At 34.8% G+C, this 17,909-nt stretch overlaps 2 protein-coding genes across 2 annotated transcripts; one reads left to right on the top strand and one right to left on the bottom strand.

Annotated features, from left to right (window-relative positions):
• Nucleotides 1–7,939: 7,939 nt before the first annotated feature.
• LOC124641803 (mpv17-like protein) lies at nucleotides 7,940–8,524 on the bottom strand. The gene has a single exon (XM_047180027.1). It carries the CDS (start codon nucleotides 8,522–8,524, stop codon nucleotides 7,940–7,942), a length of 585 nt encoding a protein of 194 aa, XP_047035983.1.
• A 6,792-nt stretch (nucleotides 8,525–15,316) lies between these two features.
• Nucleotides 15,317–17,012, top strand: LOC124641791 (homeobox protein MOX-2). The gene is made up of 2 exons (XM_047180013.1): nucleotides 15,317–16,091; nucleotides 16,357–17,012. The coding sequence occupies exons 1-2, from the start codon at nucleotides 15,395–15,397 to the stop codon at nucleotides 16,950–16,952; spliced, it is 1,293 nt and encodes a 430-aa protein (XP_047035969.1). The 5' UTR covers nucleotides 15,317–15,394; the 3' UTR covers nucleotides 16,953–17,012.
• Nucleotides 17,013–17,909: the final 897 nt, after the last annotated feature.

Below are 17,909 nucleotides of genomic sequence, written 5' to 3'. Positions count from 1 at the left end.
AAAATATTAATTTCCATATATTGCAATTATTGTGCGAAAAACACGCGTCCGTGTAAAGCCTTCAAAACAAGAGCAGCAATTACAATACGACACTACTGAAATCAAGCATCATCTTTATACTATACCTACATATAAAACATCACAACGCATGCAAATCACAATCTCAAAAATTAACAACACACGCCACAAAACCCAATCAGAAATCGAACCCGTTACACCACTTAACAGAACACAACACTTTCCGCAACACAGTAGCTAAAACTTATTAACCTTCGCATTCGATGGCTCAATCTGGCTAAATTATTCAGAAGCCATTAAGAGGAACGGCTTTTAGTCACTAATCGCGCCGTTTCCGCCACCGACCAGTAATTATCGCTCTTAAAGTATTTACTCCGAGTTTATTTATCTTGCCGACTTTTTTTTTAGCTACAATTTATTCGGGTTACCACGTTTTTTGGTGTGAATAGATGTGGGTGTTTGCCGAGTGGTTTATATGGAGATTTGGTAGGGAATACTACTAATTTGTGAAGTGAGGGATGAATTGAGAGTTTAGTTTTGTTCTGTGTCGTTTTCAAATGCAAAATCAGTCTTCACGCATAGCATTTCTAAGTCAAGGTTGCTTTCTAGCTAATAATAGTGTACAAAAATCCTGCACTGCATTGGTTTAATCAAGGTATCATGACAGTTTTAACTTCTCAAATGAGTGTGTCTACTTGTGGTTATTGAAAAGGTATGAATAATAATTCAATCATCATCATCGGTACTAAATGTATTGTAGAAATAGGAGAAGATCATTCTTTCACAGCATTTTATTGTATTCTCGTATTATAGGTAGACGCATATTAAATAATTTCATAGATGATGATAGAATGAGCATTCGCTCTTATTTTAAACGTACTCTTATAAATAAACTTTTTGGCCTATTCCTACCGCTAACTCCATGTAAACCAATCTACAATATTCTATTAAGACGCGCTAACAGCATTAGTAAAACATGTTAAAAATACTCTTCCGTTGACATCGCGAGTGGCGCTGCGATCACGGTGGCTCATCATGCGCCGGCGCATATACCGAGTTAAACGATGGTGTTCTTAAGTGACAGTTTTTTATGTTGCTAGAAGATAAAAAAATAAAGAAGATTTTTTGCCAAATATTTCTTTAGCTGGTTGCACTATGTTGCATGGTCCTTTACGATAGAAATATTTTTTAATCTGTATAAGAAGTATGCCTATGTACTTTTTAGGGTCTGCATATAAAATTGTATCTAAATCTGTTCAATAATTTAGAAGTGAAAGCTGGATAGACAGCCAGAGTGACTTTGGCATTCATAAAGTTAAGTAACGATTTTATAGTAAGTATATAATTCTTGTCAGTAAAACATTATATGCAAACAAAAACTAAATGTTTCTTCTAGTATGCCCTTTTGTTATACATCACAACGTGGTAACCTGATAAAATTAGACACAAACATTTGACACTCACAAAGCCACATTTATGTCTTCTTCATAATTAAAACAGTACTTAAAATCTCCTCGAAACCCGTAACTTAGCAGGACATACATAAGTACATACGTCACATCCCAACACGTCGTCACCTCATCAGGGAGTCATTAAAGCAGTCAATAAATATACTTTGTGACACAAAACAAAACACGCTCGCTTTATGACACGCCGTGACAGTGATGACGATGACACTGACGAAGTGACTATGACGGAGTGACAATTTATGACTGTATTTTTATTGGTACTGAACTTTTTAGTGGTATTGAACTTGAAGTTTGTAGTTATTAGGTATTATTATAAATTATAAATTTAAAAAAACCCCCGACCCAAAAAAAGTACGCAATAATTATGACAAAAGGTTAAAAACGCTAAACCCTATAAAAAGCAAAAAATAACTTTTAACACTACGTAAACTAAATTTTGTCGTGTCGGGGGACATTGGAATATAATTTCCTGAGACAAACTTCTAACTCTACTCCCTTACTCCATCAATATTCTTAAAGTTCCTAACCAGCAAAAATGGGCATATTCCATAAAAATAAAAATACTCTTTTTTCATTCCCACGCAAATTCATTCGCAACCGAAACGAATGTTTTTAATTTATCTGAGCCTAAGTAATTAACGCGAACCTTAAAATAAAAACGAAGGTTCCATTTAAATTTTTGTCTTCATAAAGAGCCAATTTGCAATTTGCCAAAACCAATCACAATAATTTTTGTTTCTAATTACTACTCATGTCAGATGTAAAAGGGAAAAAGAAAATAATTATAACCGAGTTATCTTTTGCGGTTATGAAATTTAAATCGCGGCAATTTGAGTCTAATTGCTAAGGTAATAAAGTCGGGAATATGACGAAGGATAGATGATAAGTTTTTATAATAAGTTTGTTAAAAACAATAACTCCATTTGTCAAGAATCCTATAGTTGGACCCCCGCTAGGGCCCGCCCACCTATTATGCGGACCCAAAATAAAAATTTATTTGTTCCCTTTTTTCATGATATCTTAATTATCATAAAAATATAATAAGATTGCCGGAAGATGTCGGATGCAGCGTATATTTTTTACTTTAGGATGAAACTACAAATCTTATTTTTTGTGGACGCCCCAACAATTAAATGTGACTTATTGCTTAGCTTCCAATTTTACCTTTTATTATTGATGACTAATGATAACTGATCCAAAACGAAAAATCTAAATTTTCGTCAAAGGAAGCACATTTTCAGCAATTTGCTTTGTAAATCAAATGAAATCATTTTCAGCTCCGTTAAACTGATATCATATTGCTACCGGACTACAAAATTGATTCAGGAATTTAAAATTAATTCTTAATGACTACAAAAAATAACGCTAAAACATCAACGGAAACATTTATCAAGTTTTCCCTATTTTTCTCTAAAACAGTTGAACCTTGAAATCGCAACTAATTAATAATAGTAATTGACGCCAGGGTTACGTAAAGCAAACTGAGGTTTGAGCCTTTTCAATATTTCAGTATACTTACCTATGTATTTAGCAGCGATAAGATCGCCCATTATGTCACCTACTTTAACTAGTTTAAGATCAAAAATTGGTGTACCTAATAAAGAATATCTATCTATCTATCGATTATTTGGATAAATAATTTATATTGTACCTACAAATGATGAAAAATAAATATTGTATCATGATTGATTGTATGATGATGACGAGGTGTACCAATAGCCTAGAATCTGAGAAGGGACATTGGCAATATCCAGCTGCAGGAGTTAGTATATTAGAAGATGGGTAGAACCGCGGAGAAGCGCTCAATAACAAACCTATTAGTTTTTCAGCAGCTTTGGTTAAAGAAACGCAATAAAAGAGCAATGAATATCAAGATGTCATCTTTGATCTGATAAAAATTGATGAACTGGCTTAAATAAATAACACAGACATAAAACAACAATCGGATAACAATATTAAATTAAAATAAAAGCTTCAATCGGTAGTAAAGCAAGTCAATCATCAAAATGTTATGGAGAACATCTCAATTCTTCTTGATATAGTCTGGATGAAGCCAGCGTAAGATGGAACTTTGGCGTGGCGCCACTTTCTGTAGACTGATAACTTCAATTGACGTACTTAGATACATGTAGAAAAAGTCTTTGGTAGGAAGAGGGGTAACTGATTTATTCCTTACCTACTAGCATTGCCCTAGCTACGCACGGGTAAACCTAGGTACCGAAACTTATTCATAAATCCTTCTATCGATTGGTGAAAACCGTTCAGAAATATTTTCCGCTGTGGGTGCAGCGTGCGGGAGACTCTCGCGGACTAGAACCCATCATGTTCCTTCTTAAGCCCTTTACGTACCAGGGCCGCGGCAACTCTTACGAACAATCCCGCAGCCCCAGCAGGATGTGTGAGATACCTGACCATTTCTAAAAGACCAAAAATGTATGAAACTACCACAGTTCCACCGTCTTCCAAGATACATTGGTCATGTCCCACACTTGATAACTTATTACCAACCCCTTAAAATAAGCCATAAAACAGCCACAGTATATTTAATTCAGCGGGGAATCGAACCTAAACCAAATTGGTCGTTAACTTTTTATCGCTACTTTTTTAATATAATATTTTAATATCATAATCTTGTTGTAATTAAAATTTCGCGGTATGGAGCATTTTATGTCTTGATTTGGTTGTTTGTGTTTTAACACTAGCGGAGTAACCCGTCTTTGCTTGATAATTTTGAAAGTGGATCCAACGTTTCGTATAACTTTTTAGGTGTGATTGATTAAGGATAGAAGACACTACACGAATTGTATATTGATGAAGATACCTTGCCTACAGCGTAATTTAAGTATTTAGAAGTAACGCAAAAAAAAACATGGATCCCATCACGTTTATTCAGCCTAAACAAAGTTTGAAACTCTCATCTGGATTTCCATTCATTCGGCGACATCATTGAATAAGCAGATACATATATATTAACTCTGCCAGTATCCATTTCTAAGAAATAATTTATTTATTTATTTCTCAACCTTACCACTAACATTACAGACAGGTACAATCCAATGCGTTAGCGAGGCACTTATTTAAAATACTAACTACTTACAAAAATAATATAAAAAACAAACAACAAAACTCAAGATATTTACACAAAATAAATTTAAAATAAAATAGAATATAACAATACAATAAAATAAAACAATAATAACAAAAGTATATCCTATAATCCTAATCTAGTTTATAACATAATATAAACAAAATCATCCTTGCGAGTTCACTGAACTGACACGAGAAAATCTCTATATTGTTCTGGATTTCGTTAATAGTACGGATTGCTCGCGTAAGAGGCGTTTTGGCCAGAGGTTGGTCCTGGCAGTCGGCACTGCCAGCAGTGGCGGGCGCCGTCGTCTCTCCACATAGCGGTCCGGCACACAGAGACACAAGCACCGTAGTACGCCGGGATTGTGTTCCTTGCCACGGAGTAATTTAATAATATATAATATAAGGGCAAATTCTCGCCGCACCTTTAACTTTATAATACCATTAGGACCTTACTGGGAAGGAATAACAGGAAACCTTATGCTTTCTGATTAAAATGCCGACTTTTAATAGGAATCATTAGGCCATTAAAGCTATATGTACATTATTAACCAATGAAGATAAATATTTAAGAGATAGATACAAATATATATCAAAAACGAACTCAGAAATTGCAACTTCCGAAAATCATAAGGAAGATGAAAATTTACAACGGTCAAAAAACCGTTAATTTACCTTCCATAAACAAACCAATCGAATATAATCATAAACTAAATTAAAAAAGAAACAATTACTTATTATCGACTTCCCATCTCAAATTGGACTAAATTCTTTGTCAAACAAAAAAGTTTGTCAGCCAAAAAAAAAAGTAAAAACGCGCCGCAAAAAATCTATGGACGATCTCGAAGGACCATATTTCACACTAATTATATGAAGTCAGGAATAAAATCGATTATAACACAACTGTGAAGTTTTTGATGCGATTTTTACACAACTATAAATAATGTCGCAGAGGCAGGTGAGGACAAGGATGTGGGATACTCGAGGAGTTTAGGACAAAAAATGTCTTTATGTCCTGTGATTTTGGTCAGTTTTATCTCTTAACAAAATATAGTTCTCTTGCTGTACCGTGAAATAGTTCACTTTGGGAAGTTTCAAGAGTTGATTATACCTCCGTTGATGTAAAAAATTAAATTTAAAAAATATACGGCCTAATGGTGTCTTGTAAATGTTTTGTGATGTTTAAGTTACACAAGAAACTTAGTGAAATTAGCAGTCCACTGACCCGTTGTGATGAGCTAAAATCCATAATCCTTGTAGCTTTGAAGTAAATCTGTAAAAAATACAAATATTTACTTATAACAATTATTTGACTTCTGAAGCTAAAGTTGTTAATTAAATTGTTGTTTTAACAGTGTGCCGAAAGTTGAAGGAAAAGTCTTTCCATACATTACAAAACCAATTAAAGTACAGCAAAATTGAAATAGCTCAGCTTTTCGAGGGTCTGAAGAAAGCTAGCTAAAGAAGCGACTCTACAATACTAATAAAAAGAAAGAAATAAAATTGTATTGTTGTCAAGTGATGTTTCATTTACACCTAATAAACTTCTAAACCACCGGTAACATCAGCTCTACACAGTTCCCAAGGGTCAGGTAAAAGTGTATTTTTTTAGCAAAGTTTTTTGGTAGCAACTTGGTCCCGAGATCGTTAAGTGAAAAGGGACCTGTTTCGGCGCTTTTGTCGACTATGTCAGAAGCCAGTAGCAACGATACGACACTCTTATTATCTACCTAATTAATCGTACCAACGGACGAATTTTAATGTATATGGATTCAGATAGTATGCAAGACAATCTCGGCTAATTTGCGAAAGGACGCAAATTGCCGAAACGGTATATCGTGCTGTATTTACATGTAATGTTTATGTGTTCGTCTTTTTTATGTGTTTTCGTAGAAGAATTCGCGGTTTGTTAGATGTTTTCTTTGTAATTTTGATTAGCTAAAACATATTTTCAGTGCCCGAAATAGTTACTGTCCTCTGTTTAAGCTCAGCAATTTTTCACCTAGAACAATAAAAGTAAAGTCACTCAATAAATGTATTTAGTGAGATCTAGGACCTAAAATTTATGATATTAAAAAAAATATAGCTTTTAGTCTCATTAACTGGTCAGTAATGAGACCAGATCTACCACAAAACCCTTCTAGATATCAATTACAAACTAAAATTGCTTTCTTTTTTCAGCATCACAACGACACCCGTCGGGCGTTATTCCAAACACCGAATTCATATTTCGCTTTCTCCGATATCAACAACTCAGCATACAAAACGGGCAGACTTCTCACAAAATAAATAAAATACAAAACTCACGGGTTTTGATGACAGTGGCGTTATATATCGCGACATTGTCCTCCCATGGTTTATGGGGCCCATATCAAATTGGTAGCCATGGGGTTCAAGCAGCCCGTCCTCATATATTTGGATTTAAAACAGACGTTCTGAAATGGATAAATATTGTGTTTATGGTAGGAAGCTTGCAGTGTTTTGTCACTGTATTTTGCCTGTTTATTTTTAGGATTACACTATCTTGTATGATAACTATTTTTTAGTTTAATGGATTGTAGTTCATTCGCCAAAGCATCGCACACTTCCAACGAGTCTTTTCCTACTTTATTTTCAGCTTCTCAGACTACAATTGCATCTACGAAATCCAGATCCAAACATAGTATGGCTTATAGTTTAAAAAAACTCTCAGAAAAAAATAGCATGCATTTTAGTTAAACTTTTCCACACAACAGTTTTTATGATCCCAATCAAACACTCAAATCTACTCCTTTGGACAAAAACTTACAAAAAAGCGGTGAAGCTATAAACTGCTGCTCACATTAACTGCGTTCGATGACAAAACATGATTAATGTCCAATAAAAATTCATTCACATTATTAATTTTAATAAAAACGATTCTGAGTTCGGACAAAAAACTTAGAATGCTTCTTTAAATTCCTCTGATGTTGTGGATGAATGAAATCGTTAGCCACACTCGAATATATACGAAAAGGTTGCTATAGAAGGCCTTTGTTATATCAGATTTAGACCCAATTTGTGCCGACAGTGAAGTCAGCGATTTAAAATGTTTTTTATTTGAGGAAAATGATGTCTTTGAGAACACGATTTAGGTAGGAAGGAGATAAAGACCAAAAAGCTAGCTTTACTACTAGCTATCACATTAGAAAGTCAGCTAATGCTCAATTGCAATAAGTTCGGTCCGGTTAACTGCAAAAAAGGTGATGCAAATAAAACAGCTTCTACATTAACAATATAATAATCTAAATTACAAACTAAAAACCATGATAATTATTTAATTATATTTTAATTTCATAAATTACAATCTCAAGAAGTACAGGTAAGCCCTATGCAAAGCTTGTTCATTTAGCAGGCGAAGCCGATATGGCTTTTGGGTTAGATTTGATTTGGTTATTTTTATCACTGGACTTCATGTGTGCCAAATACACCGTCCAAATAAAACTCGCCACACTCACAAATACAATCCTATTTTTCTCCGATATGAAGTAAAAGTTCAGAGTCTGTACTACCGGCCAAAACACAACCCCTATTTTCCACGTCGGCCATAATTTCTCCCTCACTTCTTGCATGCAAGCGTCAATAGGTTTCATTTCAAGAAGACTCATTCCGAAGAAGAAATATGCCATGGCTAATGGAGCGTATGTTAGCTGTTCTATAGCTGCCCTGGTTACGGCAGATAGGAGGCTATTGCGTTTGATGAAACGGCTTGAGTATTTCATCCATCCGTAGAAGACCGGTGCCATGCAGAAAGCCCCAAAGAATCCGAAGCGAGCAGCGCGCGCCCAGTTGGCGTTTTCAACACTAGTTCCGTGTTCCAAGTACTCCTGGGTGATGCTGCAGGTGGGCCAGATGATGGCATACGACACCATGCCCCGGATCAAGGGGAACTGCTCAGGCAAGTGCAATACCTTCGTCAGTATAGTCATGTTTCTTTTTTTTTGAAATTTTTATTGTTTTTGCATTACAAGTTACGACTAGACGATTTCAATTTCACGTTTGTCTGTCACGGTTGAAGTGTCATGAATTGTCATGCTTTTTTGTAGTTTTCTGTGTCTATGGAAAGAATAGTTTGCTTTTTTTGTGTTTGACCAATAAGTTTTAGGAAAGCGGCGGTTCTGCCGGTTCTGCCTCGTGCCTCGTTTTGGATAAGCAGATAAACGTCATTCTTGACGCTTTTCAATGAGGCACTGAAAATGCCATAATCTACACTTTACCTAAGCGACTTTAGCTTTGCAAATACAAAATATTGGACATAAAACTTTTCCAAATGCATAATTAGGTACCTAAGTAACCGATTGAGTCTAGAACTTTAAAGTAAGTTTCCGTTAAAAGTTCACTCCCCAAGTTTGAAAAGGCTAATGAGCAGAGGGTCAAGACAAATAAAATCGTCTAGACTACATTTCATTAGCATGATTCTCGTAAAACAAACAAAACCTGTAATATCTGAACAAACACAAGAACATGATTATTTGTTGGTACACAAAACGTGACGTGGAATTACCTATTTAGTAATCTTAGCAAGCAATCGGCTGCCCACCCACAGAGCTGTGGGCTTAGAACAATCGGATAATTTGGTTTATATGATTATTATTCGATTATTAGGCTCGGGTGAATCGATTCGGCGATCGACTTTGAGATAAGCGTGATGATTCGGCAAAATGTAACGCGCGTGCGGTCGCGGCACATGATTAGTCAATTAATGACTAATTTATTAATCTGATACTTTGTTTATTTTGTAAGTATCATGAGTAAACTTAAAGTTAAGTTGCCTTCTTGTAATTTATGACAAGCTTTTGAAACTGCCCATCTCTTAAAATTCATCAGTTGATAAGTTCATACAACTTTTATGAATTTTTCAGTAACAACAAAAACGACTATTTTTTTTATACTCAACGAACATTACAACTCCCTCTGTCATTCCCTAAATAAAGCTTTACGAAGGATTTTATTAAGCGCCATCTTTAGGTTTCTACAAGCACTAATTTATAAAGCGCCATCAGTGTTACATGACACGTTGCAACAAGTCAAACGAATATGTTATTAGTGTGCATGCTAGCTACTAGATGTCACTTCTTCAAAACAAGTTCCATTTATTTTTACTACTCAACACTAGATGGCGCTAAATGCTAGTAATGTAGTTAGAATATTTAAATCCTGAAAGGAAACCTTTTACACGTAGTATAAATTAATAATATGATTGAAATCGGAATTATGTAGCAACAACTATTAGATAGACAAAAAAAATATTACAAACAAAAGACAGTAGGATTAAACTGTTGTATACGACTTATGTATTTTCGCATAATAAGTAAAGCCAAAGCAACGATAACACAAGCCAAGAGCAGTTTCTCTCCTGTACTGAGGGTAGTACTTCCCCCACCCGGATAAATAAATAAGTAAAATAAAAATAGTCATGATGTAGAAACTATAATATTGTCGAGCTTCATCAACCCTTCACTCGTTTAATTGCGCGTGAAAAAGTAAAGACGAGATTCCACCGACATGTGCGGCACTGTAACGCACACAAATGTTTCTTCTGGTCTACATCTATAGATAGCTTTCACCAACCTCACCAAAATACCTAACCAGTTTGTTTAAATAAAGTCAAAGATTCTGTGGTAAAAGTAATGTGTGAAGCAAAAACCCCGTTTTGCTAACGAATTAAGTAGACCACTTGAGTGAGTTTTAAGTGAGTATCGTGATCATAAACTTGCTACTTTATTACAAGAATACTGACAGGTACACTGATGGCTTTTTAGCAATTTCTCGATGACAACTTGAAATATTTTGTTATGAAATATTTTCACTTAGCGATAAAGAACCCAATAACTTACAACAAACATTTCCAAAAAAAATATGAGTTGTTTTCCCACGGCTCCATTTATTTAACAATTCAAAATCAATTAGTTATTTTAGTGTAAACTAAGTATATCTATCAACCTTTTTCGGACCTACTTGCAAGAATACCTAGAGGCAGATAAGTACGTTTCGATCAGCTTTAAGTTAGCTTTATTTTATTGAAAAGGCGGCGGGCGGTAAATGAGATCCGTATAAAGACTGAATTGTTATTGCCAATATTATCGATGCTTTCACGTTCGTCGCACAACATAGTAACTACTTAGAACTGCAACTAACAGATGTTCGTCATATGCAATTAATTCAGTGTAGGTACACAAACTTAAATACTTAGGAGCCACGAGATGGATTCTAACTTACTTCTTCTTAACATCAATTATGATGGTCTTAGCGCCTAGGTCTGCTTTGCTTTCAAATCTCTTTCAATGATGTCAGTATTACTTCGCTGCCCGACGTCTGTTTTAATTAGCAATTGAGTACTTACTTATTTACCTACTTAAGTGAACGTCTGCTCAATCGTCCAAAGGAACTCTAATTTACCTATAACAAAATGTTTTACTAATTGATTCAGACTGCTAAAGAAAATAAATAACTTCAGACAGCACCGGGATCGTGGTCTAATAAAAAATACTTACTTACTACCTAGTAGGTGCCTAAGTACTTGGTAAGTGTGTAATGAAAAGCCATTGTAAAGCCAACTTTGTTTTAGATCATTAGAAGCAGGATCTAGACACACTGCAGTGTGTCCGCCAAGTTCGAGCAAAAAAAGCGACACACCGGCCGTGGGTTATATTACACGAACCATTTCGGGCCAAATTCGACCCCCCTGTAACTCAAATAAAACTGCATATCAAATTTCTAGTATCTGTTGAGACCCCCTCACTTATCTAAAATACAAAATTTCATTAATATACCTATTGTAGGTCTTGAGATATTGACGTCAGAAAATAGCTATTTTTACTATACACTCACTGACTGACTGATTCACTGACTCACTCATCAAAAACCTAGACCACTTCCAATGGTCGTATTGACTTGAAATTTGGCATGGAGGTAGGTCTTTATGTCAAGGTAAAGGGAAAAATCTGAAAATGGCCAAGTGTGAGTCGGTTTCAAAATAATGAATGTGTTTTATACCCGGTGTATACCCCTAAGGAACTAAAACTACTAAATTTATCTATATTTATATAATATATCTTCGAATGGTACAAAGGTTTGTATTTAGTCAAAGTAAAGTAAAAATCTGAAAACGGCCAAGTGTGAATCACTTTCGAAAATAACGAATGTGTAACTTTGATCCACGAACATAATATATGATAACATGTCATGTCAGTCAGTTGGTAAATCTAGTCCATTTATTTAATCTAGTTCATTTCTTTGTCAGAAACATAGTGCATATAAAAAAATCTAAAAGATAGTATAAATGAGACATTTCTTTAACTAACTTCATCATAAGAAAAAATAAAAATAAACAACCTTACAAAAATAAATGAAATCCCACCCAAAACAAAAATGTGAAAGACTGCCAAGTTCGATAATATGGGAATGCTTCGCCTATAAAAGAAGTGAGATCTGAATAAGTACCAAGTTCCATACACATACCTCAGTTAAAAATAGTTGCTTTTTAATGATGTTACTTGGCAAGTTTTAATAGAAAATTAAATACTTGATTCATTGCGTTTAGTAAGTTTTTAACGGTGTATGAAAACTTGCCAAGTAACATCATTAAAAAGTAACTATTTTTAACTGAGGTATGTGTATGGAACTTGGTACTTATTCAGATCTCACTTCTTTTATAGGCGAAGCATTCCCATATTATCGACCTTGGCAGTCTTTCACATTTTTGTTTTGGGTGGGATAGATATTACGCGATAAGTATATGATTAATCCTGAAACGTGTTTTTAAAAGTCAATAAATAAATGATGACACTCAGACAGACTAAGGTCACTGGTCAGTGGAGCATAATGTCTGAGCATACACGCCGTGTTTGCTCAATGCTCAACTCGGCTCTGATTACGTTTACATTTTCATAAATCATAGCGTGGTCACCCTAATCTTGGATCGCCCTTTCTGATTGTTCAGTTGGGCTTCCAATGTGGAAGACTTTTTAGATTCAGAAATGAAAATCTTAGCTAAAAATATCATACTTTAGCGGTTTTTATTTTTCACTGGCTTCCGCCCGCGGCTTCGCCCGCGTCACAGTTTAATCTTTACCGTGCCCACGTATAGCTCGGTTATATCGCGTTTCCAATTCTTTAAAAGTCCGGGATAAAAACTATCCTACGTTCTTTCTCAAGATCAGCTCTATCTTTGTACCAGATTTTATTCAAATCAGCTCAGTGGTTTAGACGTGAAAGCGGAACAGACAGACAGACAGAGTTACTTTCGCATTTATAATATTAGTAAGGATTTTCTTGCAGTCTCTCCTTCTTTAGTACCTAGTTGGTTAAAAGTACCCAGAATAAGTAATAAATAGGTAACATACATATGTATGTCAATATCTTATCATATTTTTCGAATAACCTAAGCTAAAGCACAGATTATATAATAGTTACTACGGCTATTAAGCTTGAAATTATTGTGTAGGTTTAATATTCCGCAAACTCTGATTTTAACTACTGACTTATTTTAATTAAATCGCAATTAAACAAGCAAATAAAAAATAAGTCACTCCAAAAGTCAAGAGCTAAATCAATAAATAGAAAAATAAATACACAACTTTGAATTAACTAGACAGAACTCAATCTCAAACTGATAGACACTCATCACAAAAACGCAACAACAAAAAACAAAACAAAGCCAGCTTTGTTTCATTGAACAGTTCGGATTACAAACAAAAAAAGTTTCACGTTACATCTCTATTTCGAAGATGTCAACTTTTTACGACTTTTACAACTTTTAGCAAACGGCAAACTTTTAGTCGGCTGATAATTGATCCGTTGGTTGCCAAAATATTTTTTTAAAGATAATCTAAATTCCAATTCAAGTTGCAGAAAAACTTTGATTAAAATCAAGATGTTTTTAACTAGACGCCCACTATCGAGACTGGTGGATTCGGTCGAAACATCGGGAGGAGTGGCTTTGCCCAGCAGTGGGACATTATAGGCTAGTAATAATAAATAATTTTAAATATGCCAACTATCAAGTCAGCTGTTTAGTCTGCAGCCTGATTAAAACACTATGATTGAAAAAAAAAAACTTTTTTATAAGAAAATCTTAATTCCAACCAAAGTTTTCAGTCAGTCTAATACTGTCTAAACACCAAATCTTAATGTGCGTATTGCCATTCATCTTCATTCTGATTCATGAGTGCAAAAAAAAATATCGGGCGACTAAAAGTTTGCAGTGTGCAAGTAGGTACTTTTACTGGAACAAAAAAAGTAAGAAGTTATAAAACTTTATGCAACTTTCCGGTAGTTTGGGGGTATTAATTTTAGTGGCGTTTATTGCGTAATAAAATTAAAGGATTTGGTAGTTAGAGAGTTCTAAGTATTTTTGGCAAAAAAGTTATTGCATTTTAATGATTTTTAGTAGCTCAATTATGATTTACTGCCAAAGCTCTTTACGATCTGTAAAAATGTCAAGTCATAAGATACAAATTATCTACTATGTTTTATATTATTGTCTGTACAAAATAAATATTAGGTGTCTTTTAATATTAATAAATTCGTAGAAACATCTTCAAAAAGAGCTTTTCAGTGAACCAATTTTACGAGCTACCTACATTGATTATTTATTTCGTTACCAACTGTGAATCAAAATAACTTAAACTATTCTTCATCCTAACTTTACAAAAATCTACGCCAATACAATTACAAATACAAATCACATACAAAACCATTCAAAAATCGAACTCCTTTATCCTAAAGTCACCCAACCCTAAAATGCTCGCGTCATCTGAGTCACCCAAAAAAATGTGTCCTATCTGTCATCGACCGTGACCAATATCCGCGGCTATGTAGCCTCGATAACCTTCGAGTGTCGACACTCGCGTAAACAAATGTCTCGACACCTCCAACTTTTGTTTATTATTACTGACTAACGATAAAGATTGATATTGTTGACTAAGAATGTTTGAAAGGTGTAAGGTATTTGTTGTGGGTAATTATAAACTGGACTTTGATTAATTCAATATTAATTCAGAATGCTTAGTGGAAACCCCCTTATTGTGGTTTGAGGACGTTTTTTTTTTTAATTAGGTAAAATAAACATCAACTTAATTATAATATTACTAAAATTAGACTAACAGACAATAGCAAAAAATACTTATCGCAATTATGTTCCTGCTTATAGAAATGGCATTTAAGTTTAGAAAATAGTTTCCTCTTGTTATTAGTTAAATAATTTTTCGAAGAAGGACTTTTTAACAATCAAGTCTAACCAGTTACCAGGTGCACAATATTTACACGATGAAAAAAAATCCTTATTAATTAACGTAAAAATACCTATTTGCAGCAATTTGTTTCTCAATTATATGACATTGAAATTAAAATAATGTTAGTTCATAAACTAATCATTTAGTGTATCTATAAAATTATTTTCAGAACCTCCAGTTAAATTCTGTGAGAACTAAGAACTCTTTGATCCCATATTTATCTACCACATTTTACAAAACTAACATAATTAAGTCATTAGCTAAATCAAAGGGCATCTCAACACTGAAATGAAATCATCCGCTTTATTTACACTACGTAGTAAACACTCCTCATGGCGCCAGAAAGAGACAGCACTGTATAACCTTGCACAAGTTTGAAAGAGATAGTGATAACCCCCATAGCCCCGCCCACAACACACTAGGCATCGTGGATTGGCTTCGGCCGTCAATCTATACACCATCAGTCTTCCACCGCTTGCCTTTTAAACCACAACTTAATTACCACTCGGCCGTAAAACAATTAGTAAATCCAAAAAGTGACTAATGAAGTGACAGTGCTCCAAAATGGAGAATTACGAACAACACAACGAAGTGTCCACCTCTTACAATAATAATAATTTGAAACATAACTACAACGAATGCAATAAAGACTTCTATCAATTCGTGGACGTTACTTACTTGGATAAAGAGAAACAATTGGAAAATAAGGATTATTATGATCATAAAAACTTTCGGGTGAAGTTGGAAGAAGGACAGATCAATCAGAATTTGACGACGCCGTTTTCTGTGAAGGATATATTGAACATCAATCAGCCGAACTACAGTTATGATAGAAATGAAGCTTGGAAGTATAATGAGAGGGACCGAAGAAGCTACGAGTATGAACACATGTACCAAGGCCAGGGATATTGTCCGCCGGACTATCTCACTCAAGTTTACCAAAACATCCCCGTTCCTGCGAATATTGAGCCTTATTGGAACCAAGAAGCATACCACGACCACAAGATAGATGAGTACTACAATTACAACCCTTACTGCCATAATTTGTATCATCAGAACTATGATCAGTACAGTGAAGTTCTTAGCGTGCCTCACGCGTCAACGGAACCTGCTATGAGAGTGGAAACTGATGAACAGGAGTCGCTCTCAATGACAAATTCATTAACCGGACCAAAGAGAGTTGGCAGCGAAAAGAGCATATGCACTCAATTTTCGACGGAACTGCTGGATAAATCCTCTGTACTGTGCAGAAAAAATACAAGTAAGTTTCTTAATATCACATTCATCGCCATATTTAGCTCTACCTCATTCCGAAATATTTTGAAGGAATTAAATACACTACATGTTTATTTAAATCTATTTTAACTGAATGTGTTGTTGATAAATCAATCGGTTTTGATATAAATGTCCCTGGTCGACACCTTTTAGGCTTTCTCACACAATCTGTACCGACCGGTCATACTATCCCTCACATATTACCTATTATGTCTGTATTTTTTACTAATGCAACATTTCTTTGTCAACAGAAACGCCAACACACGACACAAAGCCAGAACGAAAAGACAAGAGTGCCAAAAGGAAACCGCGGATCCTCTTCTCACAAACCCAAGTCCATGCCTTAGAAGTCCGCTTCAGGAACCAGCGGTACCTCACAGCACCTGAAAGAGAACAGCTAGCCGTCACCTTAAACCTGTCTCCTACACAGGTCAAGATCTGGTTTCAAAACAGGAGATACAAAAGCAAAAGGATAAAGTCACCTGAAGTATCTACGTCCACTGATGCAAAACCTAGCAAAGGTTTGAATGGAAGAAAGATGTTCAAGCCAGAGACCAAAGAAGCCCAGATACCAGCACCCAGCTATGAGTCTTATAGAGAAAGATGTGACAATGATAAGTCTTACACCAGTGACCAATTAAGCTCTACCATTTACTTCGACGATAGCCTAGCGTATGAAAACCAAAGCGACAAATATTTTAATAAACAATTGAATATAGATCATTCTGGAGCAACCTCAGATATGCAAACTTTATACTCGACTGATAGTATGATAGTCAATGATCGCAAAGAAATGTATGAAGAGCCTGAAATCAAAAAGTATTTCCCACTGAATTTTGTTTGTTGATATTTTTTTTGTTAAAAACGACTGCGCCATTTTAGACTGATTGCCAAAGAGTATTATATTTTAGTATAAATTTTGTTATTGTCTAGTTATAGTTAGTTTTGTGCATGCCTGTGCAATGACATATTACGATATGCTACGCCAAAGTATTAAGTACCTAAATTTTTAACAACTGTTTTGTAAATAAATATTTCTACTTTATTCATTTTGTTCAATTTATTTGTGTTGACTTTCTCTCTCTCCCTCTATTTCATTTTTACATGGTACTACTCTCAAACTTGCAGTCTTTCCAAGCACACTGTTTTCACACAATTGTTTCATACATGTGTATGACACACCTGTTACAACCCACATGCGCTAAAAACACTGTATCTAAAGGCCATTAAAATGCTCTCTCTGAATTTTACTCCTATATAATGACATATTTAATTTTGCATGAACACCTCTAAGTACTTCCCTTCATTTTATATCAGACACTGCATCTTCATCAATCAGCGATTAAATGCTCACAGTTAGGTATTTCATTAGCCCTATAACTAACTATCCCACACTATACCATACATTTAGAGCTCATAATATCCCTTGAACAAGATTACAATATTTAAAGGCCCATTAACTACATCCATCATAATAAAAGCCGTCCCATAAAGTTTTACATAAATGTTTATAAAAAACGAACATAAAACAGAAAGTGTCTATCGCCTGAATGTTTCAGACTTTTTTCTGTTCAATTTGTAGAGATCGCTTTTATCTGAATTGCTACCATACCGCGGCGAATGAGGGTTGGTTGGTGTAGACGGGCGTTTGAAACGCTGCGTTAACTAATTTTGTCCACATTGTATTGGACGTCAAAGTACTGATGATGGGGTGTAGTTTCTATGTCAGGTTTTCAGTCGTTTTTGAATAAATATATCTAAGACAGAACAATGCAAATTCCTGAAAAATAAATAGAGATGATTT

The sequence above is a fragment of the Helicoverpa zea genome, chromosome 23 (assembly GCF_022581195.2).
Source record: "Helicoverpa zea isolate HzStark_Cry1AcR chromosome 23, ilHelZeax1.1, whole genome shotgun sequence".
NCBI lineage: Eukaryota > Metazoa > Arthropoda > Insecta > Lepidoptera > Noctuidae > Helicoverpa > Helicoverpa zea.
Note: the sequence above shows the minus strand (reverse complement) of the source record. Positions and strands in the feature narration are given on the sequence as shown.

Coding starts and splice junctions, on each gene's coding strand:
- LOC124641803 (XM_047180027.1), bottom strand. CDS start 8,524: ATGACTATACTGACGAAGGTATTGCACTTGCCTGAGCAGTTCCCCTTG.
- LOC124641791 (XM_047180013.1), top strand. CDS start 15,395: ATGGAGAATTACGAACAACACAACGAAGTGTCCACCTCTTACAATAAT. Junction 16,092..16,356: donor ACTGTGCAGAAAAAATACAA/GTAAGTTTCTTA, acceptor CTTTGTCAACAG/AAACGCCAACACACGACACA.